General features: G+C 42.5%; 1 protein-coding gene across 2 annotated transcripts in view; it reads right to left on the reverse strand.

Annotated features, from left to right (window-relative positions):
* Positions 1 to 221: 221 nt before the first annotated feature.
* Positions 222 to 22202, reverse strand: part of pold1 (polymerase (DNA directed), delta 1, catalytic subunit) — a 145968-nt gene continuing 123987 nt past the window's right edge. The window contains exons 25-27 of one of the 2 annotated variants that reach the window (XM_052043016.1): positions 12478 to 12530; positions 8818 to 8915; positions 222 to 2012 (exon numbers count right to left, since the gene is read on the reverse strand). In XM_052043016.1, the coding sequence (XP_051898976.1) occupies positions 1916 to 2012; positions 8818 to 8915; positions 12478 to 12530 (248 nt within the window). In that variant the 3' untranslated portion in view covers positions 222 to 1915. The remainder of the gene's footprint in view (positions 2013 to 8817; positions 8916 to 12477; positions 12531 to 22202) is intronic. The other variant, XM_052043015.1, reaches the window with a different exon arrangement.

The raw sequence follows: 22202 nt of genomic DNA on the forward strand, positions 1-22202 counted from the left end.
GATGGGGGGGAAGCGGTTACCGGAAGCTCAAGGATTCGATGTCCACGCTGCCAGGTTGGAGACTGCCCAGGCAGAAAACAAGGTGTTGTTCCTCTAATTTTCATTTGGCTGTGACCTGGAGTCACAGTTACATTAAATTTTATTCCTTGCATGAATAATTCACGGAATGAGCTGATCAAAAAGGCAGCCGGTGTTCACCAAAATAAACCAACACACCACATAATATAAGGATGAGTTTTATTTTTCCAGATACAAAAGTTCATTGGCAAAAAAAAACACATGGCTATATAAAAAATATTGTATCACATCATGCTTATCTGCAAATGTAAAAATATTCCAGTGGCTGGCTCTACCTCAGTGACTAAGAGCTCAACCACCACCCTGCCGTCCATGTACAATCTTGCTGTTGTAAATATGCACTAACGTTGGGTGCATAGGTACATGGATCAACTAATCTAGCAGCAAATCATTTGGACCAGGGAGGTCCAGGTTTCCGTCAATGGTTTATGTTGTGTCATCTCACTGTAAATGGAACGGAGGAATATTAAAACTTGAGTGTGGGGAAGCGGAATTTGCCAATCACCGTTGATAAACCACCACTGGAACTCCACACCTCGATGGAAGGTAACAAGGAAGAGTTCAATGGTACAGAAGTCACGGATGAGCAGTCCAGGTAACACAAGCGCCCATGATTTGGTTGAGGCACCAGCATGGTGTGGATGACAGGAACCTCTCTCAAACCTCGAAGGCTGGGACAGCAGGAGGAGTGAATCAAACAGCCACCCCATCCCCATTGTACATCTGTATTCTGTCCCTCAGAACAGTAAGCGATTCATTAACAATGTTCCTTCTAAAAATACCAACACAAAAGGTAAATTCCCACCAGATGTCGGCTGCTACAAAGAAGATCCCATGGCTCGGCTTCCCAATATTCCTGACCATTAACACTTAAATATGTCAGTTTAAAATAAAAATAATTTGCAAATTAGTTCAGGGACATATTATTTTCTGGGTTTGGCAGATAGTTATAGTTAATTCCTTATAGGAACTTGAAGAAAGATCAAAGTTTAAAGGAACAGACCCATGAACGATGCCATTCTATCCGCAAGTATACCCAGAGAGGGTGGGGATGGGCTACTTTTCATTGTACTTTTAATCAAAGCATTTACATTTTTCACCCTATTCCTACCCTCCTTAAACGCAAGCCAATACCACCAGATCTCCTGCAACCATTTGTTCATCTTCAGAGCTTAGAAGCTGCTTCCAACTCCACTCCCATAACAAGTCTAAAGCAGATTTTCAGCAAAAGGCAGCAGTACATTAAATGGGAAAAATTCCTCCAACTTAACAAAATAGATTCAAGAGGCCCTCAAGTTACTGAACATTACTGATCCATAAATTTTGATTTAGGACACATTTCATTTCAACTACTCATTCAGATGACATGCTTCAAGCAATCCATTGGTGTAACAATTCAGTGCATTTACAAAACCATGCATGTCATTTGCAACATTGTTTAAAATAATCTTTGACAATTTGCACTCCGTTGCAATGCTCCTGGGGAAAATAAAAACTGTACACTTTATTTGGACACGATTTGCCTTTTGCCCAAACATCCCTGAAGACCTGAGAAACTGTATAATGCAAAAACATACAGCTTGCTATCCATACAAGGGCCCCTGAGCTACTTCAGATACAGAAAGTTTAAAAAGTCAGATCTTACAAAGTTGTCTAGTCAATTAGCAAGGTATTTTCAATTAGAACACAAAGCAAACTTGTAGCTGGTAAACTTCTCACCAAACGGCAGTGGATGAACACAACTAGTTCCTGATCCTTCAAAGAAAGTGTCCATGGATTCGTTTTAAAAGGACCCCCTTTCCCTCCTCAACACGGTCCTAGTTTCCTGCTCCCCTCGTCACCAGGTCGGAGGTCCAAATCGCATCATCACCTTCTCTTGGTCATCGAGGTCCTTTTGCACTTTCTTACGCATGTAGAATATGGGGCAATCTCGACTGATGAGAATTGGGGTGAGGGATGGAAAAAAGGTAAAAAAAAGATGTTACGTCGAATTTCCATCACAGGACCAGGCCATTCAGCCCAACAGGTCCATGCTAGGAATATAAATGTCTACCTTCCCTTCCAATAACAAAGCTGTTTGCTCCCTTATCTCTCATGTATTTCTACAGATGTACTGTTGAAGGTGTCCTGACTGGTTCATCATGGCCTGGTACGGCAATTGGAACGTGCAGGAATGCAAGATGCTCCAGAGAATAGTGGGCTCAGCCCAATACATCACGGGCACATCCCTCCCCATCATCGATAGTATCTACAGGAGGCGCAGCCTCAAAAAGGCAGCATCCAATGTCAAAGATCCCCACAATCTGGGCCATGCCATCTTCTCACAGCTCCCATCGGGCAGGAGGTACAGAAGCCTGAAGTCCTACACCACCAGGTTCAAGAACAGCTACTTCCCTTCAACCATTCAGTTCTTGAACCAACCTGCATAACCCTACTCACTACAGTTTAATAACACTATGACCACTTTGCATTAAAATGGACTTTGTTTTTTTCTTGTTTTAAGTGTGTTCTTTCTTGTAAAAGTTGTGTTTAATTTATGTTTTTCTTGTGAGTGCTGCTTATCTGATGCTATGTGCCTGTGATGCTGCTGCAAGTAAGTTTTTCATTGTACCTGTGCATCTGACAATAAACTTGACTTTGATGTAGTTGTGCTTCCCTTTAATACTACTAAACCTTCAATGTGAACAGGCCCTGAGCTTCCCCACAGCACTGTGCATCCTAGTTTTGGGCTTTGTGAAAAATTACAGTCGTTGCTTGGGAGATTCTCTGTGAATATGCTGGCTGATGTATAGCAGGGTCCTGTGAAATATGCAACCTATTGTAGGCCTCACGAAACTTCCTCACTGCTCGGAAACCACAGCAGCTTTAAACTTCTCCAAACTAACTAACTATTTACCCAAGAGAAAAGCTCGGTTACAGAGAAAACTCTTATACCCAATCTTTACTGTTCCTCTTTAAAAGGGACATTTGCCATTATGGTATTGGTTCATTATTGTCACATATACCAACATACAGTATGCCATCCAGACATAAATTCATTGTAATTAAAATAAAACAGTATGCAGAATATAGTGATGCAGTTACAGAGAGTGCAGTGCAGGTGGACAAATAAAGTGCAACGGCCACAATGAGGTCGATTGGGAGATCAAGAGTTCATCTTTCAGTGCACGGGAGGTCCCTTCAACAGTCTGAGAACAGTGGGATAGGAGCTGTCCTTGGGTCTGGTGGCTCGTGCTCTCTGGCTTCTCCACAAGCAGCAGAGACCAGAGGACTTTGTTAAAGTGGTCACTGCTCTAAAAACGTTTACAGGCTTTTGATCAGCTGTGGAGCACCAGCACCCCACCCAAAATATCACTGTACCAGCAGATGTGTCCTGCCGACGTTCTCCCTCCCAGACCATCAACATTATAGGGACCCCCCAGCATCTTGCCGTGGTCTGCTCTCTCCACAACAGTCCATTCTCCCACCTTCGACCTGTTTCTCAAACACAAGGTGAACTTCTTTGCAGCACCATCAGCAGGTACGTCATTACCAAACCTGGAACTCCCTCTAAACTCATCTGCTACTGTCTCTGCACCTTTCTCCTCCCTTAAGAAGCTCCTTAAAACCTACTCTTTGATTGGTCACATGTCCTAATATCTTTAAATGTAGTTAAAGGGAACGTTGTTACCTTGACAACTTTGGTCTGCATCCCAAGTCAGTCATAGAGTTACACAGCATGGAAACAGGCCTTTCGGCCCAACTGACCCATGCTGACCAAGATTCCCAGTAATGCCCTCTGACCTCTTTACTCCTTCCTCCCTCTGCAACTTAAAACATGCTCACCTTCTCACTTTTCCATCGACTCTGTTTCTCTCCCCACTGATGCTGCCTGACCTGCTGAATATTTCCACCACTTTCTGTTTAGGCCATTTCAAACGACAATTAAGAGTCAATCACACCGGGTCAAATGCAGGCCAGGTCAGGTATGAATTGGTAGTTTGCTCCCCGAAGGACACAAGTCCACCAAACAAGTTTCTACAACAATTCAATGGTTTGATGGCGATCTTCACTGGTATCAGTTCATGTTCCAGATTTACTTAAATGGTAGGATTCAAACCCTTTTCTCCAGTTCTGAATGCAAGTCTGTAACTATCCACCTTGCTACTATACCATGTGGCTCTATGATTAAGTAGCATTCACTAACACTCATGCAGTGCCTTTAAATGTAACACGAAATTAAAGGAACTATCAGTTTATGCTGTACATAAATGACAGAGCAAGGTACCATGGGATTGCTGAACCTTGCCCAGGCATAAACTACTGCTGAAAGGCATAAAGTGGACACACTTTAAGAACTTTACAATGTACTTGGAACATGATAACTTCCTCTGAGCTTAAAAGAGAGGCTCAGTTTTGGAATGGTGAAATGAGGTGACAGGATAATGTGCTGTTGATCCAACCTACACCGAGGCACAAAACTCAGCTGCAACATAAGAGGAGGGGGCATAATCCGCCATTCATCACCTCTCCACCTCCGAGGGGTGAGGGGGCATGAGGGGTACCAGTGTTCGGCCAAGACCAAACCAATGTTGACAGCTAAAACTACAGTCCTGGGAACTATCGCCTTCTTGGTGTCTTTCACTTCCTCCTTCAGGCTGCGCTGAAGCTTTTAATAATGGAAGTGAATGGTGTACCAGAGCTTTAGCCTTGTGGTGAGTGACACCAGACTCCAACACGTCAACACTGGTTTCCCGTCCCAGCAAAGTGTGTAGAATAGTGCAGTTCTTTGAATCTTCATGGAAATAATTTCTTCACAACCAAGTGGGAAACTTTAAATAGCTCCAATATAAATTTGAAGCCAGTGCTTCATACAAAAGAGTTAATTTAAATTTACACAGCACATTTTGTGACTACAGTATGTCACAAAGCACGAACCAGCCAAACTTTGGAACTTCAGTCACTGTTGTAATGTAGAAAAATGTCTATTTCTCCAATGTTGTTGATTCAGGGTTTCGGAAATTCACTGGTTGTAAAGTCTTTTGTGATAACCTGAGGCTGTGAAAGGCACTATATAAATGCAAAAATAAAGAACAGAAGGTGCCGTGTTCATTAACTGTTGCTTGTTCCACAGATCCTGTCTGACCTGCTGAACGTTTGCATCTTTTTCTGTTTTTAACTACATACATGCAAATCTTTTATTTGAAGAATAAAGCACTCAGACATCTTAGTCATGAAAGGTGCTGTATGTTACATCTTTTAATGTGCTCTAATGGATTTATAGACCCTTCCTCTACCTTTTGATCATGTTGGTTGCTTTTCCTAGGCTACACTTCTCACTGCCTCAGTAAAGCAGCCAACATAATCAAAGATCCCTCCCACCCTGAAGGTTCTCTCTTACCCCTACAAAAGCCTGAAAGCACGTACCACCAGGCTCAAGGACAGAGGTCTATCCTGCTGTTATACGACTCTTGAACATACCTCTTGTACGAAAAAGATGGACTCTTGACCTCACAATCTACCTCACCGTGGCCCTTGCACTTATTGTCTGCCTGCACTGCACTTTCTCTGTAACTGTAACACTATGTTCTGCAACGTGTTATTGCTTTTCCCTTGTACTACATTGATGTACTGATGTTGTGAAATGATCTGTCTGGATAGCATGCAAAACAATTTTTTTCACCATACCTCGGTACATGTGACAATAATAAACCAATGACCATTTCTGCTTAAGCAGACTGTGCATCCCACTTATATCAGTGAGCTCAGCACAGCCCAGAGATCAAACCAGAACCCTTCCTGATCTACATGAATCAGTATCTCAACTGGAAGATTCCTAATGATTGCTGCAACATTATGATTCATGTTTTACATTCCTCCACCGAGAGGACAAAATTGCAAGGTGGCCATTAGTCAATGCCTTCACCAAGCACTGCGCACTAGGCTTTGCTCTCTTCTGATCTGGGGTTGTTTTTTTCAAATCCATTCCACAAATCTCACCCCTCCACTGGATATTACATGACTATAGCTCAATGAACAACACTTTGATTTGCAACCACCAGAACTAATCTGAATTCATACATCATTCTGATTGGCAATGAAGGAGTCATAAACGTCAAGTTTGAGCCCGAGATCTCCTGATAGCCATGAATCCCTTTCCTGCACACCCAATTACCCTCAGATCAGACTTAACCACTATTAGTTATGCTACCTCATCTTACTGAGAGATCATAAAGAACTGGGATATGTGGAAAGTGGGGAGAAAAGAAGAGCAATGCGACAGGTTGAGTAATGGGATGCAAGAGCAGTAGAAATTTTTAGACCAATACCAGACCATCTAGCCTGACCCTCTCACAATCACTTGATATCAATATCGCTTCCTTAACATGTCCTTAAGCCACATTAAGATCTTTTGTTTCATTTACAAACCCATTTTGTTTTCCAGATTTTGTCTCAGTATCCAAAAGTGCTGATAAAAATCATGAAAACGTGTTTCAAACGTCACAACATGCAAACTCTCACAGCTCACGCAAAAACAAAGGCACGAAGCATAGTAAAAAAGAAATTCAGAGAATTCAGTATTTTTCACAATTTTGTGCCGAAATCAGTTCCAAAAGTAATTGAGCAAGGGATACAAAATGCAACCACACCTGGCAAATACAGCACATTATACATCATATTGCATGGGTGATACATGGAACTCAGGGTCAATTTCCACTGAGTAAGAATCGGTTTTTAATCAGCCCACATATTCCAAAAAGATTAGATCATTAGAAATTAAAAACTATTTTCAATAAATCTGCACATTTCTCCATCAAATATGTGGCAAATTTTTATAGATGTGCAGGGCAAGTTTTTTTTTTATATACACAGAGAGTGGTGGGTGCCTGGAACGGGCTACCAGGGGTGCTGGTGGAGGCAGATACGATAGAGGCGCTTAAGAGCTTTAGACAGGCACATGAATATGCAGGGAATGTAAGGATGTGGATCACGTGCAGACAGAAGGGATTTAGTTTAATTTGGCATCGTGCTCAGCACAGCCATCGTGGGCTGTAGAGCCTGTTCCTGTGCTGTTCTCTGTTCTAAATATCTAGCGACCCTTTAGAGTACTACTGCACGGAAGGAGGACACATTGCCCATTGCTTCTGCTTTGAGAAAAGGTATCCAATTAGAGCCACCCTTCCCTCACCCCCTTGTTCTTTCCCTAAAACAGTAATGTTCCTTATCAAGTACACAGTCAATTCCCCTTTGGAAGTTAGCAATTAATCCAGTCCTGTTGCGCTTCTACAACCCATTCATGAAATTACTTTCAATTTAAAAGCACCAAATGATCAATGCTGGTGTTCATGTGCCACTAGAGCAGTTTCAAGTGCCTATATGACAATTTAAAAAAAATCTGGCTGCATTACTTCCGTACACGCCACATTGCCCTGAAATCCCCTCTCACCCACAGGCCAAAGGGAAGGAAGAAATATTCGGGGGGTGGGGGGTGGGGGCCACATTTCTTTTGGGCTCACAATTACTAAGAGCTTCAAAAATTTTTCTTTATTTGATCTGATGAACCTGCCATGGCATCTACATAGTTTATAAATGTACAATATGCTTCAATTTAAGAAACGTTTGCCCTGGTTAGAGTAAATAATTTTCTAGGTCGCCCAGATCAATGCTCATCAAAACTGAGAACGTTATTATTCAGTCACGTCAACTCTGGCCTTCTTTACAACAAGCGAAGCATGAATTGTTCAACTCTTCCTCACAACTCAAATGCCTGAAGCCTAACATCCATCTCAACAGTCTCGCACTCTAACCTGTCAATAGTAACATTTTTCTTATGGTGCTGTGTTGAGTGTCACACATCATTCTTCACACAGTAATGCTGATGCATTTTGTGACTGAGGGTTAATGAGTTTAGGCAGCGCAACACAGCATACAAGCATGTGATCTAGCTGAAGCAGAACAACAGGAAACAGTTCATACAGGCCATGTTCTTCTGAGGAACTACTGTGCAAGGACACCAACTTCTAGTTGAAGTCTCAAATCTTGGCACTGGATCAATTAACTGATATCAGTTGAGGCATTACAATTGGTCTCATTATACTGACTTAACAGGTGGGAGAAAAGTCAGGCAGGTTCATTATCACTGCCTATTTTGGAAAGTACAAATGCTGGGTGCCTGGAAAAGGCAGGGCCAGACCGCCTGTCTCACAAGATCAAACTCGCTGATAACACTCGACGATAACACTCGACGTTAATATCACTGGGAAGACTGCTTGCATCCTCTCAGCTGTATCATAGCAAGCGTTAGCCTCCAGGATAGGAGAGGGAAGAAGGTAAAATCCTTTAAAAATCATTTAGCTCTGCCACATTTTACCCTGAAAATACAAAGACAGAAAAATCTGCTTTGTATTCTCTGGGTGCACAGGGTGGGAATTCAAAAACACAGAAAATCAAAAGGGTTAAAAGATCAGGAATGAAAAGATAAAATGAAGTCATTTAGCCCCTTGGATCTATTCCTCCATTCCTTTACATTAAGGCAGATCTGTGAGCTAACTCCATGGACCCACTTGTCTGTATACTTTTGGTGAACCAGAAACCCAAAACTAGCACGGTAAATGCCAATCTTGGGACTTGACAGTTGGAGGAGGAACACATGCTGGGCAAGACTAAAGAGCTCTACAGTGCTAAAGTCACAGCTGAGCTCAGTAAGTAGCAATTTTAATGAGGTCTGTTGACTATAGGAGTGTGAAGATTGTTTAGTACCTGGTGCAAAGAACATCCTCATGCAGGCTGCCCTGACATCGCTGGCACTGTGTCCACAAACGTGAAAACTTCTCCTCTAAGAGTTTCAGCTGAGATATCTGAAAGAGAGGAAAACAACAATGGGATTATAAGGAAAACTGCAGATGTCTGTGGTAAAATATAGGTACAGCACAGGAGCAGGCCCTTCGGCCCACCATGTTGTGCCGAACTAATTAAATGCCTAACTGAACTATTCCTTTCTGCCTACACAATGTCCATATCCCTCCATTCTCTGCACATTCATGTGCAGATCAAACACCTCTGTTGTACTTCCCTTCACTACCAGCCCTGGCAGTGCATTCCAAGCACCCAGCACTCACCCTGCAATTGCCCCCCCACACATCTCTTTTGAACTTACCCCCTCTCACCGTAAATGCATGTCCTCAGGTATTAGACATTTTGACCCTGGGAAAAAGTTTCCAGCTGTTTACTCTATCTATGCCTCTCAATCTTATAAACTTCTATCAGGTCTCCAATATTGGGGAAAACGGTATACTGTCGACCAGATAGATCTTTAGTGTCTGTTAAGCAGATTTGCTTAGCTTGATCACACTCTCAAATCATATGAAAGGTGACAAGAGAAAAATCACACTGTTGGCTGTGAGCATTTTGTTTTAAAAAGTCACCACTGTGTGCACTTTGGCACATTTCTTATCGTGGAGCTGGTGGGAAGTTGTAATTACAGAACAAGTTTAGTGAGGAGCTTCCATTGAAAATGTAGACATAGTTACTTTTCACAGGAGTAGAGTGACTATAAGAATAAAAAAAACACAGGAGTAGGCTAAATGGCCCCTAGAGCCTTCTTCAACATCATTAGTTCAGCGGTTAGCATAATGCCTTACAGCGCCAGCGAGCCAGGTTCAACTCCGGCCACTGTCTGTAAGGACTTTGTACGTTCTCCCCGTGTCTGCGTGGGTTTACTCCGGGTGTTCCGGTTTCCTCCCACATTCTAAAGACGTACGGGTTAGGAAGTTGTGGGCATGCTATGTTGATGCCAGAAGCGTGGCGACACTTGTGGGCTGCCCCCAGAACACCCTACGCAGAAGATGCATTTCACTGTGTGTTTCGATGTACACGTGACTAATAAAGATATCTTATCATTATATTATACTTCAACTCCATTTTCCCACCTATATCCCTTGATTCTTAACGTCCAAAAATTTAATCAGTCATCCTTGAACATATCCAAGAACTGAGCATTTACAATCTCTCGGGAATACACATTTCTTAAGAACAGATAAAAAAAACAGGAGTAGGTCGCACAGGTCACTCAAGCCTGCTGATCTGATCATTGGCCACCACTTCTTCCCATTAACCCTCAATTCTTCTGTAGTCCACACATCGACCTCAGCCTTAAACGTACAATTTGATCCAGCATCCACAGCCCTTGGAGATAGAGAATTTCAATAGTTCACACCCGGAGTAGAAGTTCTTACTTCTGTCCTACTCGGTGTCTCTTATTCCGTCCAACCCCATCAAAAGATGATGCACAAAAGATGAAGAAATTTCTCTTCATCCCATTGCTGAACAGCTGACAATATCTGACACCAAAACTGGCACAAGTTACTTTCTAACTCCACATCAGGCAAAGGTGACACTTTGTTTTCAATCTCTATATGCTCTTCCAGGGATATTAACAAGTACATAAACTCCTGTTGTCACACTTTCATCACAGCCAACCTTTGGAAATTGCTATGCCAACATTCCCTAGTCAGTTTGTAATTCAGCCATCACAGTGTAATGGTAAACTTTATCCACCAGGTGATTTGGTGTATTTTGAGTCTGGTAAGGTAAATCACCACACTAACAAAACATATCCAGCTACAGTAGGGGATTACCACAGGTAACTTACCAGTCAATGAATCCAAAAAAAGAACATTGTTTAAAATCTTTGGAAACTCCCTTACCTTTCGAATGCTGACTGCCTACCAGCTCACTTTACCCCTGCGCCAGTGGGGCCAGTCCATCTACTATCCAAGCTCCCAATTACAAAGTACGTCTAGCATGAATGAATAATCCAAGAGGGGAAAGCATGCAGCCGATATAACCGATGACCCCTCCCATCCCAGTCATTCTGTCTTCTCCGCCCTTCCATCAGGCAGAAGATACAAAAGCTTGAGAACACATACCGCCAGGTCAATGACAGCTTCTACCCCTCTGTTATAAGGGAACTCTTGATCTCTCAATCTGCCTCGTCATGGCCCTTGCACTTTATTTGTCTTCCTGCACTGCACTCTCTCTCTACAACTGTAACATTATATTCTGCATTGTTATTATTTTCCTTTTGTATTACCTCAGTGTACTCATGAATGGAATGATCTGTTTGGATGGCATGCAAACAAAGGCTTTTCACTACATCTCCGTACGTGGGACAATAATAAACCAATTACAAATTACCTCCGAACAATTTTATTTTGAAAGGTACTACCAGTGTCAGCTAACAGTGAAGTACAGACTAGAATCCAACCGAGAGGTTCAGCAATAAGTAACACACTCAAAACTTCTAATTTATGTCCGTTCACGTGGATTCCTTATTGTGAAGAGTCCTCACAATGGATGAAACATCAACACACTGAAATATCAACTCTATTTCTCTCCCCACGGTGCCGTCCAACCCGCTGTGTATTTCCAACCTTTTACCTCATTATTTAGTTGCCTTGTGTTCTAGATGACTAACTCACCATCAGTATCGTTACTTTCAATACTGTAGCGATGAATTCCCTTGCTAAATCTCTGTTCTCAGGTTGCTAACTCTTCTGCCACTGGGAAAAGTTGAATTCCTCCACCAAATCCCCTCTTAACCTTCTCTGCTTTAAGATCAACTTTTCCACTGTCTCAACTAAGTCCCGTAGCCCTCATATGATTTTAACAAGCCCTTCTGCAGTCTAAGACAACCTTCTAAAGTGGCAATGCCCAGATTTCAACTAAGTAGCAAAGATTCTTAAATTTTTTAGCTAAACATAAAGAATATAAATTAATTTAACAGTGCAATTGTGGAGTTTAAGTTCAGGAAATTAAAATGAAAGAACATTAATGATGTTCCTTGGTGGTTACTACTGTGATTGGATCCTGCCCCAATCTTTAACAAGGCTAAGGAGGCCTATTCTACTGCTTCCATAGTTTCTTGCTTAGATCAGCTAGCATAATAAACCTGGGATTAAAGTAACTGCGTTCCATGTCGCTCATTAATATCATAGAAAAACACCTTCCCTTTCGTACAAATTAATCTACAAAATGCAATGAGTAGCGCAAATAGAGAAGCAACCAATTTGACACAAAAGTGCAAATCAAAAGGGTCACAGGATTTTTAATATTCACCTGGACAGTGATCAGGAGTTCAGCTTGGTACTGCATTGTAGAAGTAGCCAAATTATGAGATCAAATCCTGCATGAAACTTGAATCTAAAACTTTCAAGGTGAGGCAGTTATCAACTGAGCCAACTAATACACTCATTTAGCAGTACATTGTGTGGTGTTTTTACCCACTGGTGTAATGGAGTTGAATTTATGTTAATCATTTTGCATATTGCATGAATAAATCAACACATTTCACCAAGGAATAGTTTCACCTGAATTCCTTCTCTTCATACCCAATATATTATGATACTTATGTTATCGTACCTCCTTCTGATACAGCTCTGACTGACGAGATCTACAGTAACTGCAAACAGCACCTGTAGAGAAAACAGAAGTTCCAAGAAAAATTGAAATCTCTTTCCAAGCAAATAGTGCAGATTTATAGACAGAAGCTTTTAAGGCTTAAAATTTGTACACAAAACAAAATTAATAACCTGGATGAATGCCAGTTGTACTGAGGGACACGAGTAGCCTATTTGGTCCTTTTTCACCTGTTGTGCAGCTTTTCACTTGGAGTGTGGCCAGTTTGCATCTTAATTTGATTTATCTGTCTTTGATCAGAGTCCTTAATACTTTTGGTCTGCAAATCAGTTCTGAACTTTCCAATTAACACACAGCCTCAAGGGCTTATGAGGGGAGGTGGTCCAATTTTCAACCATGCTTTGAAAGAAACATAGGGTTAAATGTCATTTAAAAATTTATGAAGGTGATTGGGCTGAATAGTTAACACTGCTTCTGTAGTGACATAGCCTCACCCCAAGTGTTTCTGCCAAATTTCTGGCAACTACAGGATCCAATTTTGTTTTTCATCATTTTTAAAAAAATAAAGAAAGGTACATTAAGTGGGGAGGAGATACCTCCAGTAACATCAACTAAATAGCCTTATTCTATAATTCCTTAAATATGTTAGAAAGAAAACATAATTATCATCTAGCAAAGAAGAAAAAAAATCAGGTTAGCAATGAGGTCAGTAACCAAAATTATTAATCTATTTTTGTGTTTTTAAGAACTGGTACTTTTCTTCCAAGCATTTAAACTTCCTCCTCTGATCTTACTGACTTATTGCTGACCTCTGGTACCATATTTCACTGTTCATCTACTGCTTCAATAGTCCATTCAGCTGCAATCCAACATGCCTGCACTATCACTACATACATAGACCTCTACTGTCAATTACAGTAAAATCCCAGACTAGGTTCGCAGGAGCAAATTGTGCTAAAGGGATATATCCTGAATTTATAAAGGGTTGAAAGAACACCTCTTGTTCATCCCTGATTCTCATCTCTCAGCCACCAGTGGCCATAGCTTTAGATGCCAAGAGCCTAAGCTTTAGACTTTCACAGGGGGTTTGTGCATTTGTCTCTTTCCTCATTTGTCCCTCAGTAAATCCAATGAGAAAATCCAGCTATCACCCCCTGACATTCAATGGCATTACCATCACTGAATCTCCCACTATCAATATCCTTGAGGTTACCAGTGACCAAAACTGAACCGGAGTAACCATGTGAACAATGTGGCTATGAGAACAGTCAGAGGCTAGGACTCCAGTGGAGTAACTCACCTCCTAACTCCCCAAAACCTACCCAACATCTACAAGGCTCGTCAGGAGTGTTATGGAACACTCTCCACTTGCCTGGTTGAATGCAGCTTCAACAACACTGAAGAAGCTCGACACCATACAGGACGTAGCAGCCTGTTTGATAGGCACCCCATCCACAAACTGCACCATCTACATACAGCATGTACAGGATGAAACTCACCAAAGCTCCTTAGACAGCACCTTCCAAACCCATGACCTCTACCAGCTAGAAGGACAAGGGCAGCAAAAGCATAGGAACTCCGCAACCTGGAAGTTGCCCTCCAATCCACACACCATCCTGACTTGGAAATACATCGCCGTTCCTTCACTGTCACTGGATCAAAGTCCTGGAACTCTCTCCCTAACAGCACTGTGGATATACCTACATCTCAAGGATGGCAGTGGTTCAGGAAGAAGCTCACCACCACCTTCTCCGGGACAATTAGGGATGCTGGCTCTGCCTGCAAAGCCCACATCCCTTGAAATGAAAAAGTAAATCACACTTCTCCGACAAAGGATTTGGTCACTAGTCCAGTATTTGCCTTTCGTGAAACATTATCTCATTATACTTCTGTAAATGCCTCCAATAAAGAATGTTGGCATTTACACCTGTGTGGACTCTGCAGGGACGTTCCTGAGCTTCCTGTTGCCAGTCACTTTAATTCCCCACGCCAGTCCGACCCATCAGTCTGTGGCCTCCTGCACTGCCACAGTGAGCTCCAGGCAAGCTTGAAGGATAGCACCTCATCCTCCGTCTCGGCACACTGCAGTCTTCTGGACCCAATATTGAATTCTACAACTTCAGGCAAGTTGATTTCTCGGTCTGTATCAGTCATCCATCTGCAATATTAGCCCAGTTTGTTTTTATTCCTCTGGGAATGGAGGGTGTGCCCAGTCTGACCTGCCGGGCACGCTCTCCCGCTCTGCATTTCATAACTCCCACATTCTTTTGTCTATGTTCTCACTCTCTAACTGCTCCTTCACTCACTGACCAGATAACCAGCTTATCTCCATGGTCACCCCAGTTTCACCCTATCAGGGACATCCCCCTCCCCACCCTCTCTAAAGCTTTTCTCTCCTTTTCAGTTGTGACGAAGGGTCTGACCTGAAACATTGACCTTGTTTCTCTTCTCACAGATGCTGCCTGACCTGCTGAGTATTTCCAGCATTTTCCATTTTTGTTTTATGTTGTCAGTCTAACTCTGTTGATTTGCTTCTGCAAGAAGCAACACAAAGTAACTTACAGACACTACAACATTCACCCTGCAGCTAACCTCAGAGATGTGGTCTTCTCTGGTAGCTGCTCCATGGCTCATACACCATGGTTCCTCATTTAACAAGATCAGATGCGTTTGATGAAATGCATATAATACAATGGAAACGAGTTACCTCTGAAGCCTAATTTCACAGCAAGTTCAGTATCATACAATATGGAGGGCTGCTCTTAAATCAGCAAGGATTTCCCATCTTAATCACTATCCAACAATAAGCATGGTTACCTGATGGGGGAAACCTTAGGCTTAAATGTAATGCCAGCCAGATATAAATATACTGAAAAGGATTACTTGGGCACAATCCCAAGATCTATGAATTAACTCTGAACATCAGTCGTGAGGAGGAGATTGTACTGGGAAAGATGCCCAAGGCAAAGAAGTGTGATAACAGAGGATGTGAATAAGCCACAGGCTACCTCAAGCCCTCCCTGCCTTCAAAATGATCATGGCTTTCTTGCCCTATTCCTGCACTCTCGATTCCTATACCACTCAAAAATAGGTCAGTTACCCTCGAGTAGACTCAACGACTAAGCATCTCCAGACCCCTGGGGTACAGAATTCAGAAGTTTCAAAACTAAATAAAAAGAAAATGTTATTTATTTTAATCCCAAGATGGCCAATTCATTATAGTCCTAGATTCTAGAGAGAAGAAAAAAATTGAGAGAAAAATGAAAACTACCAATTACATGTTTCTAATGCACTGTAGTTTAGACAATACTAGCTGTGGTAAGTATAGTTGACCAAAAAACTGATTGTGGACTTCAGGAAGGGGAAGTCGGGAGAACACACACCAGTTGTCATTGAGGGATCAGTGGTGAAAGGGGTGAGCAACTTCAAGTTCCTGGGTGTCAACATCTCAGAGGGTTGATCCTGGGCCCAACACAATGACGCAATCATGAAGAAATCACACCAGGGGCTCTACTTGGTTAGGAGCTTGAGGAGGTTTGGTATGTCACCAAAGACTCTTACATATTTCTATAGATGCATGGTGGAGAGCATCCTGACTTGTTGCATCACAGCCTGCACAGCCTCGTATGGAACCTCCAATGCACATGATTGCAAAAAGGCTGCAGAGGGTTATAGAGTCAGCCAGCTCCATCACGAGCACAACCCTCCCTACCATCAAGGACATCTTCAAGAAGCGGGCATCCATCATTAAGGACCCTCACCAACCGGGACATGCCCTCTTCTCGCTACTACCATCGGGGAGGAGGTACAGGAGCCTGAAGACCCAAACTCAACCATTAAGGAACAGAGTTCTGAACGACCCATTAACACCACCTCATTATTCCTTTGTTTTTGCACTATTTAATTATTTTTGTAATTTATTGATTTTTATGTCTTTGCACTGTACTGCTGCCGCAAAACAACAAATTTCACGTCATATGCCAGTGATAATAAATCTGACTCTAAGTCCTAAATCAATCATACTTAAAAATAAAATCCCACAGGAAGATGACCATTTGTCTGATGACAACTGTTTTGTGACTACTGACATTTTTTTTTAAAAAGCCCTCCCTCTGTGCTCACTCCCCCTCTCCATCTATAATCCCATGATGTGGTGTCAGGAAGATTCTGAGTGATATTGGAAAACTAGCTGTTAGAATGAGGAACTACTCAGGCTCCAGTGTGACCACGGGAAATGAGAGAGACTCAAGGAGACTCTGGGCTGTAAGCCTTCTATTCTCGAACAAGGGAAACTCCAGACCATCGGCTTGGGTAGGCTTTAGCGGGTAGAGGGCGAGGAAGAGAAGTTAGAGAGTTTGCCTTAATAAGCATAGGAAACTGAGAGGTGATCTCATAAAGGTATATAAAATCATGAGGGGCACAGACAGGGTGAATACACTCAGTCTTTTTCCCAGGGTTGGGGAATCAGGAACTAGAGGGCATAGGTTTAAGGTGAGAGGGGAAAGATTTAATAGGAACTTGAGCAGCAACTTTTTCCTTTTACACAAAGCATGGGTGGAATGAGCTGCAAGAGGAAGTGGTTTAGACAGGTACATTAACAACATTTAAAAGACACTTGGACAGGTACATGGATAGGAAAGGTTTAGAAGGATACGGGCCAAACGTGGGCAAATGGGACTAGCTTAGATGGGCAGCTTGGTCAGCATGGACCAGTTTGGCAGAAGGACCTGTTTCCATGCTGTATGACTACAATAAATTCCATTTGAAACCTAGTTATTTTATTCCCCTAATGGTACTTTTGCCGAGGTCTGATTCAACTCATCCAAGTGACCTTTCTTCTATGTGTTGACAGCAACACACTGGGTTAGCATGCTGAAGCACCATATTGGGGTAGAGAATGGGGGCAAGAGCCAGGTGAACCTCCCAGTCAAGATAAGTATGGCCCTAATGCAATCATTACACACTTTGCAGTTAGAAATACACTTAAGGTGATATGAAGGAAAGCCAACGGCACCATTGCCTTGAGATGACAGCCAGTATTATTGCACACTGCTTTGCAGAGTGTGCTGAATGTAACCCTCAGGGTGGTTGCCAATAGGAAAACATGGAGAAACCATGATTAATCTTACAGCAGAGAAGGTGAAAGATTTTTTTAAATATATAGAGTAGATAGGGAAAAATTCTTTCAATTGGCAGGAGGTTGGTAACCAGAGGCATAATTAAGATAATTGGCTGGAAATAAAAGGGTTAGAGCAGTTGTTGAGCATTGCCTGAAAAGAATGTGGCAGCAGACGTAACAGCAACTTTCAAAAGTGAATTGTATACGATGCAAGGGCTATGTAGGGCTACGAGTGAAGGGCTGGGAGTGGGATTAGTTCATAGCTGAACTGCCTGCTACCTGGGGAAAGCAGCCAACATAATCAAGGACCCCTTCCACCCTGGACATTCTCTCTTCTCCCCCCTCCTGTGGGGCAGAAGACACAAAAAGCATGAGAGCACACACCACCAGGCTCAAGGGCAGCTTCTATCCCGCTGTTATCAGACTCTTGAACTGACCCCTCATATGCTAAAGATGAACTCTTGATCGCTCAATCTACCTTGTGGCCCTTACACTTTGTCTACCTGCACTTTCTCTGTAATTGTAACACCATATTCTGCCTTCTGTTTTCCTTTGCATTTCTTCAATGTACTTGTATATGATCTGTCCAGATGGCACGTAAACAAGAGGTTTTCACTGTACCTTGGTACACATGACAATAATAAACCAATTCCAATTGTTTGGGCAACTATCATTAAATGGTCTCCTGCATTATACGACTTCTCATTCCATCAAAAATATGACTATCATGCAGTGAAACCAACTTTTTGGCTGAACTATTCATACCTTCAGTGTTACTGTTTACATATATTCACAGCTCAGCAAGTCATCTCTGAAATAAAATGTTCTGAGGAATAAATCCTCAATGAAATAACTACATGCAATGTAACATCAAGTTGCAATATCACAGGAACATTTTAAAATCAGAGTAGGCCGTCCCTGCTGATGAGATATGATGCGCCTCTAATTACATAACCATGTGCTGAATTCCCCCTTTGGTATTTCCCATGTATTTTTTTTAAGCAGCTACAACGGATGTGTAAAAGTAGCGAGTCTGATGACACTCCTGCTGATTGGTGAATATCTCATTAATACCATGCAGCTTACAAACAGCAAAGATTCTGTTAAGAAAAACCATCTTTTAAAAACAAAACATGAATTTATTTGATGACTTTCAGGATCTCAGCATATCTCAAAGTATTTTGAAAAGTGATATATTTTTGAGTGTAGTTGCTATTGTAAAGTAGGAAATGCAGCAACCAATTGGACAGAATAAACATGAATGCACTCTTTCAGTATTGTTGATTGAAGAATATTAGCTGGGACTGTTACTTCTTCGAAGTAGAGCCATAGGATCAGTTACGTCCACCCAACTGCAAACAAGGCTTGGTTTAATAACTCATCTACAAGGCAATGCCTCCAAGAATGCAGCACTCCCTCAGCATTACACTGGAATATCAATCTAGACATTTGTGTTTGAATCTCTTAAATGGGACTTGAGGACCTCCAACATGACACACAAAAGTTTGGGAAAAATGAGGGAACAATGTGCCAGATGGTACAAGTTTAAAGGGAGGGTGTGGATTCAGAAGAAACTAACCCTGCCCATATAATTGTTACTGTGGCTAGAATTGGTTTTAAAGATGGTACAAATGAAATTTATTAGAATGATGAAAATTGACAGTTTTCTAGGGTTGTTCAACATGATCGGAGGCAATTTAGAGATGGACAACAAATGCTAGCCCTGTTAGTGATGTCCACATCCCATGAATGAACTGGTTTCAATCACAATTCTGAAGAATTTTTATTTTGTCAGTTCCTCCAAATCATTAATATATTAAGAAAATCAACAAGGTTTCGGAGCTGACTCCAGAACATTGCGAGTCACTTTGTTTTCTTAACTGCATTTTTAATCCTCAAACTTTTCTGGTTCTCTGCTTCAAAACCACCTTGTTTAGCACCTTCCCTCCCATAAACTCCTTTATGCGGTACTGTGTTAAGTGCTTTGCTACTGCTGGGAGAAAATTCCACTGAATCCCTCATGCCTGCTAACGGTTATACTTCTGAAGCTCTTCCCCAAAGCACAAATAGTCAGTCATCAATCCCATTGGCCCTCTTTAAGAAGATCCCCAACGATCACATCAATGAATTTTTACCCCCACCCCTCCCTCTACTACTCCGACCCCATGACGTAGTGGTCAGGCAATCTATTTCCACAAGTCTTGTTCGCAACTGATCTATAACCAGCTGCCAGAAAGAGGCTGAGCCAAAATGACTCATTGACCTATTTTAGCTTCCCTCTCAGCAGTCTGTATGTTCCATCTTTCCCCTGACACAGATCATTCACTCTACTCACCATCAGTTTCCAAAATCTCCATAGCAACACCATCTGGTGGGGTCCCTGATTTCCCAAAGTTGTTCCAATTCAAAAAAAAGTTTATAATTACAGAACACCACCTTGACATCTATCCAAATTTAATTTCATCTGCTAGATGTTGAAGTTAGATCAACACTTTGGCCCAGTGAGAAACAGAAGTAAAGAAAGTCAGTTTCACCTTTTAAGTGGTAGCGTTAGGTAGTAAGTGATGGCAAACTAGCAAAAGATCTGGGACACTTAACATAGCTGCACTCAGTTACTGCAGAATGCCAGACAGTAATGAAGACAACCCAAGCGTTACAGTGCTCTGGTTATGCTCCAATTTCAGAACCGAGTTAAGTTGTACTCAAATCGGCACAAAGTGTCAAACCCTTGGAAGCCATGCTGATGGGGACCACTTGGATGTTACCCAACTGAAGGGACTCATTACACTGTCTTTTTCAAATCAGATCATAGATGCAAATCAAATGAAACGCTGCCAGAATATGGCTAATGACATCGCCCATTCCCAAGCCAAAAGTTCTTATTTTATTGCTGTCCGACTAGAAGCTTAGCCGAAGAAATATTGGATCTTTTGGCATTACCATCACCATACCCATCATCAGGGACCGCCACCATCCGGGCCGTGCCCTCTTCTCAATGCTGCCATCAGGCAGGAGGTACAGGAGCCTGAAGAATCACACCTCAAGGCTCAACAACAGCTTCCTCCCCACTGCCCTCAGGTTCTTGCATCGACCTGAAAAACCCAAACACTACCTCAGACTATTCTTTTCTCTCTCTCAATCTTGCACTGGTGTCGCTATGTTTATTTTACACATGTGCAAGTTATGTGTAACTTATGATAATTAAGTTTATGATAACTTACGTTTGTCCTCATCTCGTAATGTACTGCACTGCAAAAACCTAATTTTCATGGATTTATACCCTGAGTACATATACCCATGACAACAATAAACTTGAACTTGAATCCCGCCTATCTCTGCCAAATTAATGCTCATCATCTAGAAAGCTTTAGAGTCTGTAAGTTGATCAGTTTTTTCTCTCAGTTCATGCAGATCAAGCTGGGTCACAATACAACTGGGAAGTTTTCCTTCAATAGACAATGAACCAAGAAGCAGATTGGACCCTCTCCCTCACTTCTATTCTTATTTATAAAATTTAAGGAAATGTTCAGGTGACCCCCATAGAGGGGTATACAAGATCATGAGGGGCATAGACAGGGTGAAAGCCCGTAGTCTTTTTCCCAGGGAAGGGCTAAAAACAAGAGGGCATAGGTTTAAGATCGGAGGTGAGAGATTTAAAAGGGAAAGAGAAACAAAGGACTGAAGATGCTGGAATCTAGAGGAGAAAAAAATAACGAGATGATGGAGGAACTCAGCAGGCAGGCAGCATCCGTGGAGAAAAGCAGAGGGGGAGGGTTTGGTTTATTTCATGGGGTAATTCAATGTTCATGCCGTTAGGCTGCAAGGTCCCAAGATGGAAAATGAGGTCCTGTTCCTCCAGTTTGCGTTTGTACTGGCAGTGGAGGAGGCCGAGAACTGACATAGCAGTGGTGAAGCGGGAGGGGGAGTTAAAGTGACTGGCAATGGGGAGACACAGACCACAGTCACCTAGTCTGCCTTTGGTCTCACCGATGTAGAGGAGGCCACACTTGGAGTACCAAATGCAGTAGATGATATTAAGGGAGGCGCAGGTGAATCTCTGTCTCACCTGAAAGGACTGTTTGGGTGCCTGGATGGAGGTGGTGTAGGGGCAGGTGTCACACCTATGGAGGGGGCAGTGGAAAGTCCCTGGGGTTGGAGCGGGATGGGTTGGGAGGGAGGAGTGAACTAGTGAGTCACAGAGACAGCGGATCCTTTGAAAGGCAGAAAGGGGTGGGGAGGGAAAGAAATGCTTGGTGGTGGGGTCCCGTTGGATACGTCAGCTGGTGGGATGAAATGTGAGGACAAGGGGGACCCTCTCCCTGTTGGGTCTGGGAGGGGTGGGGGGGGGGGGGGGGGGCGGTGAGCACAGAGATGCAGGAAATGGCAGAGATGTGGGTGCAAGCTCCCTCGACCACAGTAGGGGGGAAGCCATGATTAGTAAAAAAAAAAGGTGGACATCTCAGATGTCCTGGAGTGGAAAGCCTCATCATGGGAGCAGATGCGGCAGAGGTGGAGAAATTGAGATAAAGGGATAGCGTCCTTGTAAGAGACAGGGTGAGAAGATCTGTAATCAAGATAGCTGTGGGCAGCAGTGGGTTTGTAGATGTCG

Source organism: Pristis pectinata, chromosome 33 (assembly GCF_009764475.1).
Source record: "Pristis pectinata isolate sPriPec2 chromosome 33, sPriPec2.1.pri, whole genome shotgun sequence".
NCBI lineage: Eukaryota > Metazoa > Chordata > Chondrichthyes > Rhinopristiformes > Pristidae > Pristis > Pristis pectinata.